Genomic DNA, 24,560 nt, shown 5'->3' with positions numbered 1-24,560 from the left:
GTCTTTCATGGATTCCCACAGCTGAGCCCTTGCCTCTGGAGGTTTTTGTTGCTGGCCTTTGTTTTGAGACTCTGCATCCCCAGAGGTTGATTAGAAGGTCTTGATGCTCCCCTGCTTTGTATAATCAGCTACCTGTTCCTTCACTGGGATCCCATCCCCAGTGCTACAAAGAGTTTTGGAGCAAAACTGGCCTGCTTCCCACGTCCTGTGTGTGATGTCCTATGTTCTTAAGGCCAGTGTTACAAATTGCCTTACACCCACCTCGAGGTCATTGACTTGAATCCCACATGTCTTCCATTGGCTGAATGGGGTTTTTCAAGAGGGACGGATTTATCCATTCTTTTTTTTTTTTTTTCTTTTTTAGGAGATGCCTGTGGCACATGGAAGTTCCCTGGCTGGGGGTTGAATCGGCTCTGTAGCCCACGTCACAGCCACAGCCGCACCGGATCCGAGTCGCATCTGCAACCTACACCACAGCTCACAACACCACCAGATCCTTAACCCACTGAGTGAGGCCAGGGATCAACCCAGCATCCTCATGGATACTAGTTGGGCTCGTCTCCCCTGAGCCACAACGGGAATTCCTATCCATTCGTTTTTATCCTGATGTAGCATGTGTGACATGCGTGCTGTGTTTCAGGCGGTTCTCTTTACTTTCTTTGATTGTGATGTCACTATGGCGTGTTCTGCTAGAGGGCGTGTGTACATTTTACACAAGGATAAGTCCACAGGGGTGTAGCTGTGTATTTCCACATGTCTGTGACTTTTCCTGTGGCTTAATGTGGATGTCAGCACCAGCAGTGAGCCTTTAGTTCCGTCATGCCCGACACCTCGCATGTTCTCAGATGCTGAGGTTGAGGTGGGGCGCACAGCACGGCTGTTATTCTGGAGACTGTCAGCAGGTAACAGGGAATCTCCAATCTTGGCAACCCAGCACTAGCACATGTTTGTGAATTTTGGAGTGTGGAACGGGATGAGGGACAGTGGGGATGGCCTGTCTTTGCTAACATACTCTGGGGCCTCAGCCGGGAAGACTTGCAACATGGGGGGTGACTCTGTCAGCTGAAGCTTCAAAGGCCCGTTCATGCCTGTGTTGGGAACCTGAGGTGGGATGATTGGAAGAGGAGGGCTGTTCCCCATGAGGCCTGGCTTCCCCACAGCCCAGAGCTCTCAGAATGGTCCCACTTCTCACGAGTCAGCTCAGGGCTGCTGACATGAAGGTCCAGTGCACAAGGCAGGCGCCGTGTCACCTTTGGCATAGCCTTGGAAGGAACATGGAGTCATTGTCACCACAGCATCTTGGTTAAAGGGGTTACCAGATTGTAGGGCACAGGACAGGCTCCCTGCTTCTGGGTGAAAGGAATATCTGAATCTTGGGGGTCACACTTGGGTATTAAGTAAGTATGGCTGTACATGAGGGCTTTAGAGTGAAATGGGTATCGGGCCAAGGTGTGGCTCTGGGGGCTCATGAACTGTCCTCAGCCTTAAAACTGCAACATAAAGAGTGTTTTTGTTTTGTTTTGTTTTTCTTTTTAGGGCTGTATCCACAGCACATGGAGGGTCCCTGGCTAGGCGTCGAATTGGAGCTGCCGGCCTACACCACAGCCACAGCAGCTCAGGATCCGAGCCACATCTGTGACCTACACCACAGCTCACATCACTGCTGGATCCTTAACCCACTGAGCGAGGCCAGGGATTGAACCCATGTCCTCGTGGATACTAGTTGGGTTCATTAACTGCTGAGCCACGACGGGAACACCCTCTCTTATTATTTTGGAGGATTAAATGAGATCACACCCATTGTGAATGTTGTTATACTAAACTTCAGTCTTGTTGTCTCTTTTCCATAAAAGCTAGTGTCCGTGTCGTGAGACTTAGATTTGTACTTAAACGATAGCTTGGACAGGGGACATTTTAAGTCCTTTTATTAATAAAAAGGGGAATTCTAAGGTATGAATAATTGTGTGCACTTTGGCATAGGCCTCCCATGGATTTCTGGAAAACTGAGAGCTGACAGACTTGTAGATCAGGGAGGTTTGACCCTTTTTAGAGACTCTAGGCAGCTGCTTTCTGGCTTACTCTTGCCTTGTTTCCTTCTGTCCCCTCAGCACTTTCTGGTATCTTTATGTTGCTGCATCCTGGCCACTGCCTTACCTCTCCTTTTTTCTATGCAGTCATGCTGTCCTCTTTTACCTGGATTCTTCCTTTTTTTGGTGTTACAGGGACCATGCTAGCTGCCTCGAAGCAAAAGTTTACACCCTGTGTGCTTCTGATCACCTAATCAAGAGTGATCACCTAATCAAGAGTTCCCAATGTGGCTCAGCAGGTTAAGAACCAAACACAGTATCCATGAAGATGTGGGTTTGATTGCTGGCCTTGCTCAGTAGTTAAGGATCCAGCATTGCTACAAGCTGCAGCATAGGTCACAGGTGCAGCTCAGATCCCGAGTTGCTGTGGCTCTGGCACAGGCCAGCAGCTGCAGCTCTGATTTGACCCCTAGCCTGGGAACTTCCATATGCCACAGGTGCAGCCATAAAAAAAAAAAAAAAAAAGAGTAGGGCTGCAGGCACCTGTTCTTGTCGACCACTCACCAGAAGCCAGTTTGTTCAATAATCTATTCAACAAATGGCCATTTACTGAACTTACTGAACTCATTGGTATATTGACAATTTGACAGTGCTTTTCGTTCATCTGTTTATAAAATTAAGTGTTTAAAGCCATTGGATGAGAACTTTTAAAAACAGCTTTTGAAGGCCTCCAGGTCATATTAGTTAATCAGCTATGAAAACAAAGCAAAAGTGCCATCTTAAATAATATTTAATTGGTCTCCGGACAAATAAAGTTATAGAAGAAAATGGACATGATGGCCTAAGCTGCAGATCCCAGAAGGGGGATAACTAAGGACAGAAAAAGAGGGGCTATTAGGGTGAGCAGAGGTGGGGAGGGGACAGAGAGTAGGGAAGGTAGGAATCTCTGGAGTGGGGTGTTTGGGTGGGGCTGAGGAAGTTTGGGGAGGGGCGTGGTACAGGGGGAGAACCTGAAGGCCCTAGGAAGCCCTCACTCCCCACACCTCTCTTAATTCCCAATATTTATTCCATGCAAACTTTATAGATAGTCAAAATAAACCAGTCTGATAAAACTTTGTAAGTAGTTAAAATGAGCAAGTTTTGGTAACATTGATAATTTCTAGACTTTGATCTTACTGTTGGTTGGCCATTTGAAGTTCTTTCAGAAACTGGATTTGGAGTTCCCGTCGTGGCGCAGTGGTTAACGAATCCAACTAGGAACCATGAGGTTGCAGGTTCGGTCCCTGCCCTTGCTCAGTGGGTTAACGATCCGGCGTTGCCGTGAGCTGTGGTGTAGGTTGCAGACGCGGCTCGGATCCCGCGTTGCTGTGGCTCTGGCGTAGGCTGGCGGCTACAGCTCTGATTAGACCCCTAGCCTGGGAACCTCCATATGCTGCGGGAGCGGCCCAAGAAATGGCAAAAAGACAAAAAAAAAAAAGAAACTGGATTTGGGCAAATTTGATTAATTACATTATAGGGGCCAGTCATGGGCAGGCCTTGGCCAAGGTGCCCTTGGGCTTGTGCACATGGTGGGCTCCCTGGGAGAGGGAAGTCAGTTACACTGGGAGTTAAGTTCAGGAAGAGTGTGACCAGGATGTCCTGAGTGGCAACACATGAAACAGTGTGGACCTTAGATGGTCTAGAAGGAAATTATTCTGAGGTTGGTAACAAAAGAAGAGCTCTTTCATACCATGCTCTTGGATTGGAAGAATCAATATTATCAAAATGGCTATACTGCCCAAGGCAATCTACAGATTCAGAGCAATCCCTATCAAATTACCAAGGACATTTTTCACAGGACTTGAACAAAATATTTTAAAATTTGTTTGGAAGCACAAAAGACCCAGAATAGCCAAAGATGTCCTGAAAAAGAAAAAATGGAGCTGGAAGAATCAGGCTCCCTGACTTCAGACTATACGACAAAGCTGCAGTCATCAAAACTGTATGGTACTGGCACAAAGACAGACATATACATCAGTGGAACAGGATAGAAAGCTCAGAATTAAACCCATGCACCTACAGTCAACTAATCTATGACAAAGGAGGTAAGAATACACAATAGAGAAAAGACAGCCCATTCAATAAGTGGTGCTGGGAAAACTGGACAGCCACATGTAAAAGAATGAAGTTAGAACACTCCCTAACACCATACACAAAAATAAACTCAAAATGGATCAAAGACCTAGATATACGACCAGATACTATAAAACTCTTAGAGGAAAACATAGGCCAAACACTCTCCAACATAAATGACAGCAACATCTTCTCAGATCCACCTCTTAGAGTAATGACAGTAAAAACAAAAATAAACAAATGGGACCTAATCAAACTTCAAGGTTTTTGCACAGCAAAGGAAACCCTAAACAAAACGAAAAGACAACCCACAGAATGGGAGAAGATCTTTGCAAGTGAATCGACTGACAAGGGAGTAATCTCCAAAATTTATAAACATCTTCTGCGGCTCAATATAAAAAAAAAAACAAACAACCCCATGTAAAAATGGGCAGAAGATCTAAATAGACAATTCTCCAAAGAAGACATACAGATTGCCAAAAAACACATGAAAGATGTTCAACCTCACTCATTATTAGAGAAATGCAAATCAAAACCATGATGAGGTACCACCTTACACCAGCCCGAATGGCCATCATCAAAAAGTCTACAAACAATAAGTGCTGGAGAGGGTGTGGAGAAAAAGGAACCCTAGTACGCTGTTGGTGGGATTGTCAATTGGTGCAACCACTGTGGTAAACACTATGGAGATTCCTCAGAAAACTAAACATAGAACTACCATTTGATCCATCAATCCCACTCCTGGGCATCTATCCAGAGAAAACCATGACTTGAAAAGACGCATGTACTCCGATGTTCATTGCAGCACTATTTGCAATAGTGAAGACATGGAAACAACCTAAATGTCCATCGACCAAGAAGTGGATCAAGAAGATGTGGTACATATGCACAATGTAATATTACTCAGCCATTAAAAGGAATGAAATACCAGCATTTTTAGCAACATGGATGGACCAAGAAATTATCATGCTAGGTGAAGTCAGTCAGCCAGTGAGATACCAACATCAAATGCTATCACTTACATGTGGAATCCGAAAAAAGGACACAATGAACTTCTTTGCAGAACAGATACTGACTCATAGACTTTGAAGAACTTATGGTTTCCAAAGGAGAGAAGTTGGGGGAATTAGGGGATGCTGGGGGCTTGGGATGGAAATGTTAAAAAATTTGGTTGTGATGATCATTGTACAACTGTAAATGTAATAAATTCATTGAGTAATATAAAAAAAATTTAAAAAAGAACAGCTCTGGAGTTCCCTGGTGACTCTGCAGTTTAAGGACCTGGTGTTGTTATTGCTGTGGTGCAGGTTTGATCCTTGGCTCCCGAACTTACAGATACTGCTGGCAAGGCTGAAACAAGCAAACAAACAAAAAACAAACAAAAGAACAGCTCCTAGAAGCATGCAGCCACCATCTGCAGAAGGGTCAACATGATCTTGAAAATGTGCATGTTCCCCACATTTGATTTTAGTGGATCAAAGCCAGCTTGGAACTTTGCTAAACACGAATGTACCACTTTCTTAACAAAAGTAGACTAGGGGGTTCCTGTTGTGGCGCAGCGGAAACAAATCCAACTCGTATCCATGAGGATGTAGGTTCAATCCCCTGGCCTCACTCAGTGGGTTAAGGATCCGGCATTGCCCTAAGCTGTGGTGTAGGTTGCAGATGCAACTCAGATCCCACATTGCTGTGGCTGTGGTGCAGGCTGGCAGCTGTAGCTGTGATTCATCCCCTAGCCTGGGAACTTCCAGATGCCGTGGGTGCGGCCCTAAAAAGCAAAAAAAAAAAAAAAAAAAAAAAAAAAAAAGGAAAAGTAGACTATACTCTGCAAAGGCAACGTTGTTTTTCCTGTTCCATGTGACAGAGGGAGACGGGAGAATGCCCTCTGAATTTCCATAAAACCGCTTATACTGTTTTTGAAGGGGTCTGTTAAGAAAGCTGCAGTTAGACACCACTTAATCTGGCAATCTCAGCTTTATTTCTAGAGGGCAGCAGCAGCTGTTCAAAAAATCATTGCTTGCTTGTTTTCTGGAATCAGTTCTGACTCCTATTTAGCCAGCCTTGGAGAAAGATAGAACTCACTGTATCCCATGTAAAAACAACTCAGGTTTAGTTCTTTTTTCTGGCAAGAAGAAAAAATTCTAAACAGGCGTATATATTGAAAAGAATCTAAATGCATGTGTGCAAGTAGAATGAATAGTCACTTATTACTCTTAAGCCAGAGGATGGGAAAAAAGTCAAATTTATGCTTTTCATATGTTTCCAAATACTGTTTATGCTGAATGAATTCATCTATATGTATCTCAATTTCCCTAAAGACTTAGTAAATAATTATTGACTTTAAGCTGAACTCTTAAGTTCTCCTGGCAGAAGTTTTTCAATATTACACAGTGTGAACTCAGTGTAAAAATATGGAGATAATTTCCTTTCGTGAAAAAACAACAACTCTGAGAAATGCACTTAATTAGGAAACTAGCTTAAGATAACCTTTCTTTAGGAGACTGTATTACTAAGGCAAATAGACTTTGCTGATTGGTTTTGCCTACCAATACAGTGTTTGCATACATTGTGGTGGATTTTTAGTTCAAATTAGGAATGCTAGTTTTTAAAAACAGGAGTTCCAGTCATCACTCAGGGGAAATGAGCCTGAACTAGTATCCATGAGGATGCGGGTTCGATCCCTGGACCCGATCAGTGGGTTAAGGATATGACATTGTGGTGAGCTGTGGTGTAGGTTGTAGACGTGGCTCGGATCTGGTGTTGCTGTGGCTGTGGTGTAGGCAACTGCAGGTCCAATTTGACCCCTAGCCTGGGAACTTCCTTATGTCATGTGTGTGGCCCTAAAAAAATTAATAAATAAATAAAAATAAAAAACTGTATGCTATAGTAAGTAAACTATATGATATAGCATAGAGTATGTGTATGCGTGTACTCACACACGCACATATAAATGACCACTAAACTGAACTGTAGAAATATACTTATGGGCATAGAAGGAGACAGATACATTACGGACTGAATTATTGACTGAAGAAAACAGTCTAATTCTTTTTTATGAAAAGTTTGTGTGTTGTGTAAAGTCTGGTTACATATAAACATATTAAGCTTATCTAGGTGGTGGTAATTTTCTTTCTTTCCTTTTGTTTTTGATGCATCTTGACTTTCTGCTTTTTCTACCAGGTTTTATATGATAAAAAGCAAAAAGAAGTTTGAAGCTAGAGTTTCCTTGCAGATATATCTTATTTGCATTTTAGACTGATCCTTGAGCCAGTCCATGTGATTTTGTCTGCTGTATTTAGCATTCTACTGATACTACCCATCTTTTCCATAACACTCTCAGTCTGGCCATAGCCCCTCAGGGTTATAAACCCAGTACCAAGAGGAAAACAAAATCTTCATATACTGTGGTTCTTGATGACTCTCTCCTGACGAGACTTGAGTTATGTATCCTTCTCATTGAGTTGCCTATTATTTTCATCAGATTATATTTGCAGATTGCTCTGAAATCCTTAGGACTGTAGGTGGAGCAGTAACCGGTACTCAACGAATACTTAGTGATTTTTACTGTTTGTATAATCCATTCCTTTCAAGACAACTCAGATTGTTTCATGGAAACTTTCCCAAACCACATGGGATCCTATGAGACGTATATAAGAAAAGGGATTTTTTTTTCAACTTTTGAATATAGAAGGAGATATAAACTTCACACCTTTAGAGATGATAATAGAAGGGGTATGTAGAGACAAATTATCAGGACATGTTATTCGGACAGTTAAAGTAAATGAACATTTAATTAGTACTACATATGTTGTTACATATACTCCCCTTTTAAGTTAATTGAGTAGTAATACTAAAAATAGTAGCACATACCATGTAAATGGCTAGAGCCTTTTGTCGTCAAAGTGTATTAGTTCATTCAGTTCTCAAAATAATCTTATGAAGTTGGTATTTTTCCATCTACAGGGGAAGATGGTAACGTAAAAGGAAATTATGTTGCCTATGGTGATACAGTTACTAAAAGGGAAATATGGGACTTTAATACAAGGCCCATCTTACTTCAAAGTCTGTTCATTCATTGATCACATATTTATATTAATTCATCTACAGTGCATACTAGGCAACATACATCTTACCTTCCAGAGTTTGATTTGGAGAAATTTAATATTACGTTCATAGGTGCCCTGAGTAAAATGTTTTCCATATTTAAATACTTTTGTGAAATACAGAATAGAAAAGGTTTGAGCTGTTTTTATTGTTGCTGCTGTTTGCCATGAATGCAATTCTTAATAGAGTTTAGTATTACCCTAGGGAAGTTCCAAATGAGAAAAGAATAAACAGCTTTTCCCAGCGGTTTTGATGACATAACCCTTTTGGTCTATGGAGCATCTAGAGAGGTGAGTGTTCCATGGATCATGCTGTGTGAAACCTTGGATTGGTGCTTCTTAGAGTCTGGATGCAGCTTTTTCCTCAACTCTCTGGGGCCGTATTATCTCAAATACCGGTTTCTTTGCTTTAGCCTCTTTCTTCTTCCTTCCAAATTATAAGCTGCTGCCAGATTTACATTTCTAAAGTTTGCCTCTGATCATCTTACTCTCTTACTCATAAGTAAACCTAAATTTCTTTCCTTCTCACACTAAAATAATTCCAGATGGACCAAAGATTTAAGTGTAAAAAAACCCAAAAAACTATAAAATCAGTGAGAAGAACCGTGGCCGAACTAATTTAAAATCCTATCGTGAGAAAACTTCTTGTAAGCAGAACTACAATGTCATCAATTAAACTGGTAAATTTGACTAAATAAAAATGAAAATAACTTGTTGCAAGAATTAAGTCTAAACAAATTATGACAAGATTTACAGCCAATGGCTGCTTTCCGTAATTAAGGGCTCGTTCCAACCCATCAGCAAAAGACAAACCATGAGCCCGTAGAAAAATGGACAAATGATATGTGATAATTTCCCTAAGCTTTACTCAAAATGTTAATGATAGAGAAAAATGGAGATAATCATTTTTTCATCTGCCATTGATGTAAAGCAAAGGTTTATAATATCAAATGTTGGTGAACATGTTAAGAAAGAAATACAAAGCATATACTCTTGGTGAAAGTGTAAATTCTGACAGACTTTGGAAGAACAATTTGACCACGGCCGTCGGGATCAGAAAAGACACACATTCATTTGCTCTGCAGTTCTTTTTGAACATAATCACATATGAACTCCAAGATAGCCATACAGGGATGCTTGCTGTTTTACTTTTTCTTCTAGTAAAAAAATATTGGAAGTGATGTACATGTTCATTATTTACCGACTAGTCAGATAAGATACAGCAACACAATGAAAATGCATGCAGTTGATTAAAAAAAAAAAACCTAGTGAATCTGTGTTGCTGATGTGAACAGACTTCAAGGTACTTTAATTGTGAAAATATGGAATCCAGTGCATTTAATATGATTACATTTGAGTTAAAAACAGTTCTTGCATTTTTTTTTTTCCCTATAAGACACTCAAGAAACTGGTGCATTAGAATGGGAGCGAGGAAGAGGGTAGAGAGTTTCTTTTCATACCTTTCAATGTCATGGGCATGTATTAACACTCGTGGGGAAAAAAAAAAAAAAGAACAGGAAAGCAAAACCATCCTGTATTACAGAACAAAACAAAACTCTTTATTTTGTTACTTTAGATTGCTGCAGTCTCTGACTCAAAGCCAGGTTTTTTCGCTTGCTCATTATTCATTTCTCCCCTTCATGTCTGGATAAATTGAAATGCCTGCTTGGTACGACATAAGATCTGATCATTTTAGTCTCTTTCCCCTTTCAGTGCCAATGCCTCCAGCTCAAGTGGCCGCAGTCCTTCTCTGTGTGGCCAGATCCACCCATGTTTCAGTTCCCATCTCGTTTATTTCAGCCTCTACGGGTACCCCAGCTAGAACTAATCTCTCCCGCCTGTGAACTGGCCCAACCCTCAAGCTCTATTCTATTTTGACACTTACCTCTCAGACCTTGTGTTACGTATATAGCATGTCTGCTGCCCGCCAGGTGCAGAAGAAAAGGATCTGGGATCGATCTTCCTTCGTGGTCCCCGTTAGAACCTAGCACTGAGCCATGCGCTGGGGCCACCTGTGTCTGTGCATGTTAGCAGGCCTGACCAGTACAGGGTCAAGGGAGACAACACTGTCCCGACTGTCACTGAGCATGAACAGAAATAAGGACTGTCCCACATTATTGTTGGGAATGTAAATTGGTCCAGCATGTTCAGAGGACCAGTGAATGGCTGTTTGTCTCTCTCAGCACACATAGAACCAGAGTACATTTTGCATGAAGCAGGAAACTCTGGCCGTGGCTGCTTACTGCCTAGATGTTCTAAATCTGAGGCTTTGTGACTCTATTGAGCCCACATGGCAGAGCTGCTGGTGACCCCAGGACGGAGGCACCATCTCTGGCCTCCTAGTTTCATTCTTCCCCCTCAACACCACACTACCTCTTTCTACCAAAGAGCCTCATTGTTTCTGAAGCGCCCAGTGAAAAAAGGTTAAAGTCCACCCATTCAGGTGTCATCTCATCATTTGTATAATCTGGGAGTTGCATTCCTGAGCGGCGACCCCTTTTCAGAACCTGCCTAGTTGAGATGTCACTTTCCTGACAGTGAGGCACTTAGGCTCGGAGAGAAAAATCACAGTGTGCCCCCCTCCTTTCTCAAATTTTCCCTAACAATTAACGCTGCACTAACTTGACACCCTCGTTCCTTGTTTGGCTTTGTAAACCCTGGTCCCTTTTTCTATTAATTCCAGACATTAATATTTTCTTTCACGCAACTGCCGCCATTCACCCGTGAAACAGTTTGAACATTATGTAGCTGTCAAGATGCCTGGGGATTACCCAGTATGCTTTGCCTGTGAGAAAGTGACACCACCGAGGCCTAGTTTTGAGATGTTTATTTTGAGAGCACGCTGACAAGCATGAAGACCTGATCCCAGAGTGGCAATTTCATTTAATTAAAGGCCTCTTTTTATTATAGTTTTCCCCGCACTTTTTTTTTTTAATATATATATATTTCAGAATGATTGTTAAAATCTGACTTGCCAGAGTATTCTCTTGTACTATAAAAGGGGGAGGGGCGGGCAGATTACTCACTCACTAGTGACTATTCCACTGAATGGCTATGAATGCCTGTGTTTTTTACTATCCTGCTCAGAACTGCCGCTTAATGTGGCATGTGTGCGGGCGCGCCCGTGTCCAGGTTTAAAATCAAGGTGGCTGCATTTCTGCCCCTTCGTTGCCAGACTTATAAAACGTGAGCTTTGACTCTGTGTGTGCCTGTTTGTGTAGTTTGATTTCTTTTTTTTAAAGTTAGCCGCCTTGCCATAAAGGAAGGGCTGAATTATCAAATCGATACCTTGGTTAATCTGTTACGACTTGTAACCAGTGTGTGTCATCTTGCTCTCAAGTGACAGGACTTCCAGTTAAAATAGATGAAATGCATATTTCCTTCATCCTCAGTAGTTTTCAGGCCTGTGACTGAATAGAAAGCTAAGAAAGAGCTGAAAAATATGATTGAAACCATGAATGGTGGGTATGAACATGTTTGTGTCAGAGGAGCCTACTTAATTTTTGGTGTAATATTCTTAAGACTCTATTGGCTTGCCTGTAATATTAAGAATGCATGTCAGTAAATCTGGGAGGCCTGTGTGGGCACTGTCCCAGGCACCTGGAATATATCAGGGACTAAAACAGATGGTTGTATTTGAGCCCTTATTCCTCATCTGTTTCACAATTAATTACACCAGCACACCTCCCCAAACCCCATGTTTTTCTTGCTTTGTAGCATCATGGGCTGGCCTGCCTCTGCGCCCTCTTGGATCACTCATTCATTTGTGCCTCCTTCCTTCATTCGTTATTCACTACGTATTAGTATACAAGTGCATCCCAGCCACCGTTAAGTGTCCCTGGTATGAAGCATTCTTGCATGCTCATGCCACACACGCACAACACAGTATCCTTGTATCATGTTTGTGGGCGTTGGTTTTTTTCTCAGTTGATCTGAAAAGTGTGGAGGAGGGTTCGTCATGGGCCCTTCTTTCTGCCTTGGACATAGGAGCTAGTGGGACATTATTCATTCCTCTTGGCATCTGTTGCAAAGCTCCCCAGGAGGAGGTGGCAGGTCAGGGGTGTCGGCCCGAGGCTAGCTGAGGACCTGGCTGATGGGGTGTTCAGCTGGCCAGGGTAAAACAATGTTTTCCGCTTTTACTGCAGGTGCGGGAGGCAGTGAAGAATGGCAACTTTGTCGGTTTAATCTCTGTGCCCCCAGTTCCAGCCTGAGTCCCGTCCCTCCATCTTTTGAGCCAGTGGTTCCAGAGATTGATTGATTGATTATGATTATATTCGAACGTACAGGGTTCTGTCCAGTCAGCCATCTGGCCAAATGTTTGAAAACGGTCTCTTTCCAATTGCACTGACTCCCTGCCATTCTTGGGAGGGGTGGGTTTCTCCCTAGGACTCCTGACACTGTTGGCTGGTGCCAGTGGATTTTATGTCTTGAATTTTTGTGAGTAGGAGAGTGATGACATACTCACAATGAAACAAAACAGCAAAAGCTCAAGGAGCCCGTTTATATTCTGCCACTAAAGGCAAAGAAGAATCGGTCATTTACCCTAAATTGTTTCATTTCTCTCCCCTCTCCACCTCGGGGGCCCTCAGTCTCTGCACAGGGAGCCATTTGTTCAGGGCGTGCTCAGTGAAAGGCTTTAAGCCTGCAGAGTGTGGAAAGAATCTTTCCTTAATGGAGGTTTTCTATGTCTGTTTTTTTGGTTTTTTTTTGTTTGTTTTTTTAAATCTGCCTTGCTCTCTTTTTCTTTTAAAGGCACGAGTGATCCTTATGTGAAATTTAAGCTGAATGGGAAGACTCTGTACAAAAGTAAAGTCATATACAAGAACTTGAATCCAGTTTGGGATGAGATAGTCGTATTGCCAATCCAAAGCCTTGATCAAAAGCTCCGTGTAAAGGTAATCACAGATGACTTTCCAATCTGCTCTTTAATTAAAAGCATTTATCTCTCAGTAGTCTTCGCCCTCTTAGAAGTCAGCTTCCCCCAAATCATTCTTTTATCATTCCTAAGCATTAGTTTAAAAATACAAGTATGGAAGGGATTCTTTATACCCTTTGTCAAAACTGTTGTATTTCTCTCAGATCAATCGGAGTGAAAATAATATCTCCATTGATTGTATTTAAACTTACTGAATGTGGAAGAATTATTACTGCCTGTGCAGTGGTGACAAGGACTAAAGTCTTTCTCATTAGGAATAACTTTATATTTAATAGAGCTTTAAGCTACCAGGTTGTAAGCATCAATTGCTCTAACATCTGGGTTGAAACTGTATGAATTGAGTGCAAGATGGAATTGCTATAGAATATTTAGCAAATTTCTATTGAATTGGCAGATTTATTCATGGTGGAAAATACTAAATTTTAATGAGGGATCATTTAAACTGTAGGGAGAGTGAGTGGTCCATTGTGCATAGCATTTTAATGCATATGAATACTGCCTTAAAAGTATTTTTTGTTGTTTTGCCCATGGTAAGGAAGATGCACAGGATTGAAGAATTTTTTTCTCTCTGTTGGCTTGGCTAAATTCTTTAATTGCACTGTGCAAATTATTTTTAGATCTAGAAGACTGAATTCAAAATTCTCAGCATCTTGCATTTATCCATAACTTGCTAAACTCCATTGGTTGCCCATATTAATGTGTGTTACTGGCTTCTTCCCTCTTCATAGGTGTATGATAGAGATTTAACTACATCTGATTTCATGGGTTCTGCATTTGTCATTCTGAGCGATCTTGAACTTAACAGGTATTGCGATTTTACCTTCAGCTGTTATTAGTGAATTTTAGAGGGAACTCAAGATGATCAAATGACAAACTAAAATCTGAATAAAGGAAATAGTGCTTTAAAATGTAAGTTTTTCTATGAATTTTGCTTTTTAGCTCCCAACCATATTTTGGTCACTTATTTAAATCGTCTATAGCATATTCTAAAATGTGTATTAGATTTTGTACTTTGATTTGTTAATATTTAGGTTCATTGACCGACCTAACTTTAAAATTAAAACAAATATTGACATTTTATTTGGGCAGTAGGGGAGAAGAATCAGTTGACTAACTGTTGAATCAGGCAGTGCCAAACAGTTTCTCTACCCTAAAGGTGGTTGGTTTATTTTCGCTGAAGTTGGTGCCTTTTTTTTTTTTTTTTTTTAATTTGTGTCTCATCCTTATTCAGAGGTAGGAAATTTGTTACCATAAGCTCCTAAGGTATTATAAGGCTATAAAGTACTGCCAATAAGGGCTAACATCATTTGTTGCTTTTTGCTTGTAGAACGACTGAACACATTTTAAAATTGGAAGATCCAAACAGTTTAGAAGATGACATGGGAGTGATTATATTAAATCTGAACCTAGTAGTAAAACAGGGTGATTTCAAGAGACATGTGAGTGTGACCCTTTTGTTCTTTTAAAAATTCTTCATTTCAATTTTTCTTTGATAATTGGTTACCAGATGACTGACATTTTTGTAATTATTTGGAGAGGGGGAAATTTGTATAGAGACTTAAAGTATCTATCTTGGATGATATACAGCCTTCCTTTTGGAAATCTGGAAAGAAAATCTATGAAGAAATGATCTCTATTTTGACTAAGGTTGGAAATACTATTGCTGTTATTAAATGGATATGTTGCTTATGGTTTGCTTGTAACATATCCAAAATATACTTTAACCAAGTGTAAAGTTTCCATTTACAAATTTCTTAGGTTCTAGATGACTTAGGTATTGTGCAGTTATGAAAAGCAGTTCCCAAGATTTAATCATTGCATCTTAAATTAAGGTGATCAAGTACACATTTGAAGAATGTCTATTTCAGCTTCTTCCTTTTTCTTTCAGCTACCAAATTTTCTGTTGAGATTCCTTCTGGGAAGATATACATTTTAATAGTCTCTGGTCTCTTACATGGAAATTTCTAGTTAACGCTCTGCCTTTTGAAGATCAAAAAAATCAGTGGATTTTGTGACAATATGCTTGGAACTCTGTTTTTAGCCAATATGTGGATGACAGATCATAATCTTATTTTGTGTTCTGGGATTATACCTTATAATTCTGAGAATTAAAATGAAAACAAAAATATCTTTGTAATTTACTTAAAAGGTATTTTAAAAGCCAGCTAAAAACAGCTACTTAAAAAAGGACTAAGACGTTAAAATTTAAGCATGTTTAGAATCTGGTATGAAAATTTGAAGCCTGTTTATAAATTAATCCTCCAGTAATACCTCTTGAATCGAGTCACTGGGGTCAATGTGGAGAATATTCTTCATTTTGACATTACCTTTGCTGTTAGTTGTAATTTATTTTCATGATGAAAATCATGAGTGATTTACTAGAAAATTCAGTGAAGAGAGCTTAAAGGAGTAAAACAAAACAAAACAAAACAACAACAAAAAAACTGCACAGTGACTGTTCAGCTGCCAGAGGGTCAATGAAATAGTTGCTATTTTTAATTTGACTATTTTACTTATGAGCATTTACTTGACAATAACTGGTGGGAGGGGAATCCATTTATTAATTGTTAAAGAAGTGGCACTGTTAAAACTTGAGGACTCAATGACACTGATACTTTGGTGTTAAAATGACTTAAATTGATGTTGGGAAAAATTGCTTTTTTCTATGCAACATAATGAAGGAGGGATTTCCTTTAGCTCCCCTTAGCTTTACAGGTATTGTCATTGGATTCAGTGTCAGTGCATCCAGTAGGTAACGGTTCCTTGAGCTGGATGCCAGATTAAGGTGACATGCCATGTAAATGAGGAGGATTTGCCACATCCTCATTGTGCAATTGCCAGCTGATAAAAATTTTTTACATGTCTAAGTTGGATAGTGACCTCATAAAAATAGCTGTGCATATTTATTCCACTTATGGATTTTTTCTGTAGTGTATTGGATTGTATTTAACAGTAATACTGGCATTTAAAATATATTTAAATATTGCCAAAGTTTGGAGTTTTGAAGTAGAGCCATTTCAGTTTAAATTTATTTCAAATTGCAGAGCAATTAATATTCAATACAGCTTGAGTTTGTTTTTGGAAAACATCTCAAAGAATGTCTTATTTAGTTTGGCCCTTCTTTCCTTTGAGTCCTTCACCTCCTGTTTTTGAGAGTTTGTGGGTTGTATATGTTATCTACCTGCTTATGCAATTTCTCATTTTCTTTGTTCTTTGCTTCTCTGGCAGGGGTTAGTACAATGTATGTATTATATGTATATTTTATGGGGTATTACAGAAAACCCTGCCTGCTCTCGTTTTTTTCTGATGGGTAGTAGTATTTTTCTGTTTATATTCTTGATATAAGTGTACCTGAGCAAGGAATAATTTATCCTGGGCCAAGTATGATTATTCAACTTAGAGTGCATATCGGAGGCCCTTTGGTAGAGTACATATCAGAAAAGGCTTGCTCTTTTCATTGAGCATAAGTTGGTACTTAAAAATATTCTTATATTGGGTTTTTAAATGGGGATAACTAACACAGGAGATGGAGATTATTTGTGGATAATTTGTTTGTAAATTTTCATTTTAATTTAAAGCTGGATGGAGAGATTTCAATTTAAGTTTTCAGTTTTGTGCCCATATTTCTTCCTGTCATCATTGAGGCAGTCTCTGTTGCTTTAGAGCCAAAGTAATAAAAATCTTAACATGTGCACACTATCTGTGAATTGGCCAAGATGTCCAGAGCTTTAAGTGCATGTGGCCATGGTTTGGTTAGAAGGACATGCACTGGCTGGAAGCCTGAAGAAGCTACTTTCTCTTGCTCTCTCTCTCTCTTTTTTTAAACAAAAATGGGGTCATGATTAGAATTGTGGGCTTTGTCATCGGACTATCTGGATTTGAATCACAACTCCACGACTTTTTAGTTTTGAGACATGAAATAATGAGGTCAGATTCACAGAATTATTAAACCTCTCTCAGCTGCAGTTTCCTCATGTGGGAAATGGGGATTAGAAAATTTTTTTGAAAATGATGATCTATTTTATAGGTTTGTAACCATCAAGGTGATCAGATACATGCCTAGCATAGAGTAGACACTTGATATATCGTAGCTCTTCATATTGTAGTAAGCAGGCAGTAATACTCATTTGCCATTCATTTGCTTATCTGCTTTTTTTTTTTTTTTAATCTTTGGTGGCTGTTATAAAAATCAAATGAGTTCTATTTCAAAAGACTATTTAGGAAGAGCCATGGGTACCTAAGAGATGGTGATTAAGTTTTTTTGTTGGCTTGGGTGAAAATATTTGTCAATATGCTGTTGAGAAAATACAGAAAGAACTGATTTTAATCCCCACATTGTATCTATAACTCTGTGTCACGTGCTGAGTGTTGAGCTCACACTTTCACCAAGGGAAGTGTTTTTTATGAAAAATATTTTCAAGTCATTTCTGTACCAAAGTTTCTAGTTGCTGGTCCCTGGGATTTCTGTGGATTTATCCCCAAAGATGATTTATTTTCTGATTTCTAATTTATCAGGGAGATGCATTGGCAAAGTGGATAGGTCATTTGCCTAAAGGTATTTTTTCCTTAAGCATAATAATGTGGCCCGCTCAATTAGATTCATAATTGAGTTGTAATCTCCTAAATTTATCCAAGTTTTAACATCCAGTTAGCTGGTTAACCAGCCACAGTAGAGCTTCATAGTACTGGATGGTGACAGGAGTAATGAGAGGATTGTGTTAGGAGAGAATTTTAATTGTAGACGAAATTCAGTGGCCTGAGCATGACAAATGAGAGATCAAAAGGGAACAGTGGTGAAGTTACTTGCTGTTCAGAAAAATTTTTTCTTCCCTCCCTGACTGCTCTGTTAGCCTATTTTTCTTAATTGTGCAGGAATGACTGATTGTTTTTCCTCTTATTTTGAATATGAGATTTAATCAGCAGAGGAAGATGGAATTTTTTTTCCTAGTGTCCCAAATGGTGGAAACCTAAATAAGAACAAATTTGTCCATGAATTTCTTAAACATTTTTGTAATGCTATCTGAGTATTTCAGGTAGGAGAAGTCTGCCCTTCCACTTTGCTTTTAGAGATGAAATTATGGTGTCTTCAGGCAAATAGAAACATAAATGCACTTCTAAGGACAGAGCAGTATTCATATGTCCTAGTGTTTTCATTGTTGTGAGAAAATGTTGCAGCATAACCACAGAAATGTGATTTTCTTAGGTTTCTAACTATTTTTTGCTCAAATGTGTTTTCTCTGTAACCTCAAAACTTGAGTGTCAGTTGTTTGAATGTGGCCTGAACCATCTAACCAGCATAATAACATAATCATGTTGTTAACGGCTCTATTTCTTTCTTTTATTTGGCCATTTTTCACCATTCAATGGACCTAATCCTTAGCGTTGGTCAAATCGGAAGCGGTTAAGTGCCAGCAAGGTAAATATAGCTATTTTTTTGTCTTTACATCATTCAGTAAAAAGTTCCATCTTTGTAGCAAAGACAAATGTATATGTGATTGATATTATCCAACCTTTAGATGTAACAGCTTTCTTTTCCTTTTACTGCTGATATAAATAAAAAGAAAACAACCTCCCTTTTAAAATTCCATTTAATAAGGGCATCGCCAGATGTTTGAACTTACACTTGTTTTCGTGGTGACATTTTATATGTACTGGCCATGTTAGAATGTTACACTTCATTAACCTTGAATTATTTGGAGTTGTACTGCAGTTGGATTTAGTCCTTTAGGAAGTTATTTCCCATTAGGTGGAAACTGGCTTTGATGTTATGGGGGCAATGAAAAGATAAATTGAGAGGAATATGTGGTATATTTTATCAATCTTTTTTATATTACTTTAATTTGAGCATTTATTTTTCGGTAAGAGTGTCTTTAAAGATTTATCCATGAAGTACTGGTGATTTTTTTTTTTTAACATTGTTAGTACCTTTTAAAGCAATTATAAACTTCTTTGCATCTGTAAAAAGTATAGGTGTACCGAGATAGGAATGCATCTGTAATTTATCGGGTTATTTGGTCAGCACATTGTAACTTAAGTGATTAAGTGCCAAAATTAATGTAAATGTAAACAGGACCCCTCCCAAAATCATTCTAACTTAATTCAGCAGCTCAGCTACTTTTAAAAGAGGAATCACGGACTTGGACGTGGCCGTGATGTGTTGTGTTTGAGGAGAGGGTACGTGGGCCGTCTCTGTATATACATTTATTTACAAACACACACACACACGTACACAGATAGGTACCAGCTCCCATTTCTAACCCCACCACACTTCAGTGGCTTACTTTGCTGTAAAATACGGGGATTGAGACAAAGATTTTGTGAGTTTGTAAGAGTATGCATATGTGAAATAGAGAGAGAGAATTGGAATCTGACTAGCGCTGGTCATTTAGGAAGAAAGGCAAACTTTCTAAACCTTGCTTTTTAAAGCCCAAAGGAATCAAAGTTTTGACTCTTCCTAAGCTGTATCCTTTGTATCTTAAGAACTTTCAAATACATAGGCTAAGGTTTTTTTGTTTGTTTTTTACCTCCTCCTAGTTCGCTAAGTTTCCCAGACTCTGCTTCTTTTTAGAGAGAAAATTAAGAGACAATACATAATCATGTGAAACTGTCTCAAAAATTCCTCCAACGTTTGTCTTATTCCTTTATAGTCACTAGAGGGTAGAAGAACATCATTTCTGTCCACAGAAGGGAGCCTGGCTCCCCCTCTCCCGTATTAAGAGTTTCTGTAACCAGCCGGAGCAGTAAAGTTTCCCAGCATGCCCCGGCGAAGCCTGACAAAGCAGTATTTTCTCATTTATTGATTCTGCTGCTGCACTAAAACACTGGTACTGTACATCAATAACCATCTTTAGTTAGGGAGCTCCGGCCCGTGGAAGAGCGCTGGCAGTTTGTGGAAGACCATAAAGGCTAGAAAGAAAAATTGTGAGCTTGGGGAATATTGGAGTCCAGGGAGCACAGGAAAGGTTAGGAAGAACGGCCAAAGGAATGAAGAGGGGGAGAAAAAATGTTGACGGCCGGGATAAAGATATCAAAAATATGAAAGGAACAGAGGATCCTGGAGAGCAGTATTTATATCTGTATTGCAGAGTTGTGTCTTACCACTGAACTGCTGTCTTTTTCCCCCCTCATTGCAGTTTCTAGAATTTTGACTTCAGTGCACTGAAGAAGACTTAACAAATGCCCAAACCTAGCCCAGTGTTTAATGACGCTGTAGATGAATAGAGCTCATTGAAAGCTACTCATGATCTGATAGGAGAGGTGCAGAATTTCACTTGTTAGGTTGACATTTTGCTACTTAGAGTTTGCCGTTTTAGAGAGAAAAGTAAGATAGCGTCTCATTTAGCTTATGAAAATGAGTCACGTGGAAAATCTATAGATGCTGTGATTAACCCTCTGTAAAAGTGGTTAAAATACCCTGGTCAACCTAGCTTGGTATTTTTAAACTATAAGCCTCTTTTTTTAAATTTTTTTTTTAGGACTTCCATATTGTATTTAAAAATTAGGTAACAGAAGTTTGACATAAAGAAGATTACTTACTATGAGTATCTAAAATTTTTCTAGTCCTAAGTGATGTATAACCTATTAAATGTCATTGACTCTTTCACCTCAATCTTACTCTTATAATAACTTTACTTAAATAATTGCTTTTTAAACCCATAAGTTTATAATTTTGCATCATCCAAAGACTATGACAGAATCTTTGTGGATTGTCTTTTGAGGCGTTTCCTTGGTTTTAATACTGACTTTGATTTTTAATACAGTAAATGCATAAAGATTGCCTTTAAAAATAGGTTTAGGTTACATCCAAAAGCCTTTGTTTACCCTCCGATGAGCATTCAAAGGAGAGAATTGAAAATTTGATTTAAAAGGGGCTGAATTAGATAACTAATTCTTTTTAGATATTTACTATACATAATCTTTTCTGTGAATTAATCTTTTTCCAAACCTTTCTTCTCTCTAATGTAACAGTGACAGAGATAGAAAACTATCAGCAGTTATTTTTCTTACATCAAATAGTCTAATGGGATGAAAGCACAGTGATTGAAAAAAAATGGAATTGATGGGTCACTGATTGTGTTCAGCAGACTGCATACACACACACACGTCCCAGCCCTTTCCTTTTGGACTGCTTTGTCGCTGACCACAGAGCCCTTTTAGTTATGGATTTTCTTTATTTTAGATAATTTTCATTGAGATAAATGTCTGTTCTAACATGGCCCCTATTTTGACCCATTGTTTTATGCAGTTACATGTCAATCATTTAAGGTAAGAGACATCCCTATACTAGTGCAACACTTTGTTCTGTATAAATTAGTTGACCAGTGGTGCCATTGTTTGGTGTGTTTGGCTTCGTATTTGTTCTTCTCTGTAATCACAGAGGCCGATCATCACAGGATACATTTTCTAGGTCCCCCTCACAGGTGGCCTCTGTCTGGCTGGGCACAATAAGAGGGATTGGCAGGATACTACAGGGTGGGGAAGAGAGAAGTTTCTCCCATTTCCCTGTTTCCCGTGATGTCTCAGACATGGGGGCCTTTTGCATTTTCCATTAACCAGACCTGCTCTGGTTTCAGCTTCTACCAGGTGACCGTGACCGACCCTAGCATTTACTCATTTTCTCTCTCGAGCCCAGGGGTCATTGAACTTCAGCCTGAGTGCAAAATCTAGCACAGGGTCTGCTTTTGAAAATAAAGTTTTATTGGAAAGCTTTGCCTCTGGCTGACTTGGCAGAGTTGAGTACTTGGGCCAGAGCCTAATCCTTACTACCCGGAACTTGACAGCAAGTTTCCTCCCTCTGCTCCTAGGAGTGCTGGCTGCTTCCTTCTGTCACTGACTTTAGGTTTTCTCAGTTTAGTCTGTTGGGCGTCTCAGCTTTCTTATCACCTGTTCTCTGCGTTGTATTCTCTGTGTTTTCAATACCCGCTGAATAGCTTAACCCTAGTGCTTCTACTGTCTGGTTGAGGTGAGTATTATCCTGGGGAGAATGACTTCTAGAGGCTTTCTTCATGTCTGGGGGCCTCAGTCGTGCTTGGGTAAGACCACAAATCTGTTGGATCTCTCAAAACTTGTGTGTGCTCCAGGCCGGAAGAACAGAATCACTGCCTTCCTATAAGCTTTTCATCAATCTCTCCTCTCAGGAACATTAGAATCCGTTTTGCCCTAAAACCTCTCACTGAGCATACACTGCGTTGGCAGGAATACTACCCTGGGAATTCAGAGATGAATTGAACTTGGCCATCAGAAGAACAGAGGGAATACTAGGAGAGGTGAGAGTCAAGAGGTGGGGGTATTAAGAGATTAGACCCTTATCTTGACTTTGCAGGTGGGTGGGGTGGGTTGAAGGCTGAGGACAGAGAAAGCTTTCAGAGAAAGGAGACTGGGATGAAGCGGAGGAGAAGGAGGAAGTAAATGGAGACATGACCTTTCTAAGATAATGCGCATGCAAGCGCTTACAAACTCTTTGATAACAGCTCCACCGTGGAGCCCTTGGAACAGCAGCATCAGCATCACCAGGAAACTGCTTGAAACGCGGATGTTGGGCCCCATTTCAGACCTCTTACAGCAGGAGATCTGGAGATGGGGCCCTGCAATCTTTGCAGATCGTCCAGGTGATTCCATCTTCGTGTTCTCAAACATGGGGTGGACTAGCGGATGACTGGAATGCTAGGAAATGTTGGTGGCAAAGCCAGAAATGTAAGAAGGCCAGACCCTGTAGAGCAGTAGGAGTACTGCTCAATCTTAGGTTTGGCTAGGATTAGGGTGAGGCAAGCGAGGTGCCCAGGATATAAAACGTGAGAAGGTATTCAGGCTCAGGGGCCAGCCCTGCCCTTGCAGAAGCCTGAGAGCTTGAGAGCACCTCCTTACATTTTTCACCCCAAATGCCTCACTTGCTTCACTCTAGCCCCAGTCCTGGTTGGCGGTGCCCTCTATGTGCTTTTTTTTTTCTTTCTTTTTGCCTTTTCTTGGGCCGCTCCTGTGGCATATGGAGGTTCCCAGGCTAGGGGTCTAATTGGAGCTGTAGCCACCGGCCTACACCAGAGCCACAGCAACTCGGGATCTGCCGTGTCTGCGACCCACACCACAGCTCATGGCAAAGCCAGGTCCTTAACCGACTGAGTGAGGCCAGGGAATGAACTGGCAACCTCATGGTTCCTAGTCAGATTCGTTAACCACTGTGCCACAATGGGAACTCCTCGACGTGCTCTTAAGTGAAGGAAATACGTAGAAATATGGAACATAGACATGAAGGCCAGCAGCATGACACACGTGAATCAAGAAATACTAGATGATGAATTTTATCGCATATGAGTCCAGCAGTTAATGTTGAGGTTCCTAGAGGTCAGGGCAAAAGGGAAACTCTTATTGAATCACGTGACTTTCATTTTTTTCCCTCTGAGTCCTAAACCCTGAGGGTCATTAAGTATTTATAGACGGTCTCAATTTTTTAAACTTTTAATCTGATTTTTATCATTATGTTCAAAAATTGAGCAAGGATATTCCTTCATAATTAAAAAATTATTTAATATAATCCTTTCATAGTTAATGTCTTTGTACACAGGGATTATTCATGTCCTTGGGACTGTGATGTAGTTTTTATCTACAAATATAAATCTCATCTTCCACGTCCATGGCCCTGTGGGAAATGTAAAAGGCTTGCTTTCTATCCTATGCAAAGATTTTGTGTAGTTCTAGGAGAATTTATGCCTACAGGGTTCTCTTCAGATGATATAAAGCTGCCGAGTAGGAGCTCTCTGGAAGCCTGTTGCATGAAGGTATGGATCTTCTCATGTCATGCTATAAAAGCTGTTGACAATGAGCAGTGGTTTTACATGTTGAAAAGGCTTGAAAGGAATATTTCAGGGAAACCTTTTATAGACTGGATGTTCTCCGTTAGTTTTCTGAGCATTGCCGACACACTTGGAGTCATGCTTTCCTATTCATTTTGCTTACGAAGTTCATTTTGCTTCATGCATTTGTCTCTGTTGACCACATGCTTTCTCGCAATGACTCAGGAAAAGTAATTAATAAAAGCCGAAGTATGATGCATTGGCCACATTGGAACACATATTTTTAAACTTCCGTCACTGAGATGATCTACAAAAGTACCCATACATGATTCTGTACCAATTGGTAGACCTACTAGAAAAATGTAAAAATCTTTTCTCAGTGTCCCTCATTATTTTTAATGTTTTGGCAGGTTTTTTGTTTTTTTGTTTTTTTTTTTCTCCTCAAGGAGTTCTTTGAATCATTACCCTGTGGTATTGATCAGCATAGTCAGTCCTGGACCGTGGAGCGAAACTTGGAGTTTGGTGGCTATGGGCCTTGGCTTCTTTACTGCTGACTTCCTGCTCTTCTTCCTGCCTCGGGACTGACAGGAGGCAC

General features: G+C 40.0%; 1 protein-coding gene across 5 annotated transcripts in view; it reads left to right on the top strand.

Moving 5' to 3' along the window:
* Positions 1–24,560, top strand: part of MCTP2 (multiple C2 and transmembrane domain containing 2) — a 233,829-nt gene that overhangs the window by 75,600 nt on the left and 133,669 nt on the right. For 4 of the 5 annotated variants that reach the window (XM_047794408.1, XM_047794409.1, XM_047794404.1 and 1 more), the window contains exons 5-8: positions 12,995–13,137; positions 13,907–13,983; positions 14,506–14,617; positions 18,559–18,594. In XM_047794408.1, the coding sequence (XP_047650364.1) occupies positions 12,995–13,137; positions 13,907–13,983; positions 14,506–14,617; positions 18,559–18,594 (368 nt within the window). The remainder of the gene's footprint in view (positions 1–12,994; positions 13,138–13,906; positions 13,984–14,505; positions 14,618–18,558; positions 18,595–24,560) is intronic. The other variant, XM_047794405.1, reaches the window with a different exon arrangement.

The sequence above is a fragment of the Phacochoerus africanus genome, chromosome 9 (genome assembly GCF_016906955.1).
Source record: "Phacochoerus africanus isolate WHEZ1 chromosome 9, ROS_Pafr_v1, whole genome shotgun sequence".
Lineage (NCBI taxonomy): Eukaryota > Metazoa > Chordata > Mammalia > Artiodactyla > Suidae > Phacochoerus > Phacochoerus africanus.
This window is presented reverse-complemented; position numbering and strand designations above follow the sequence as displayed.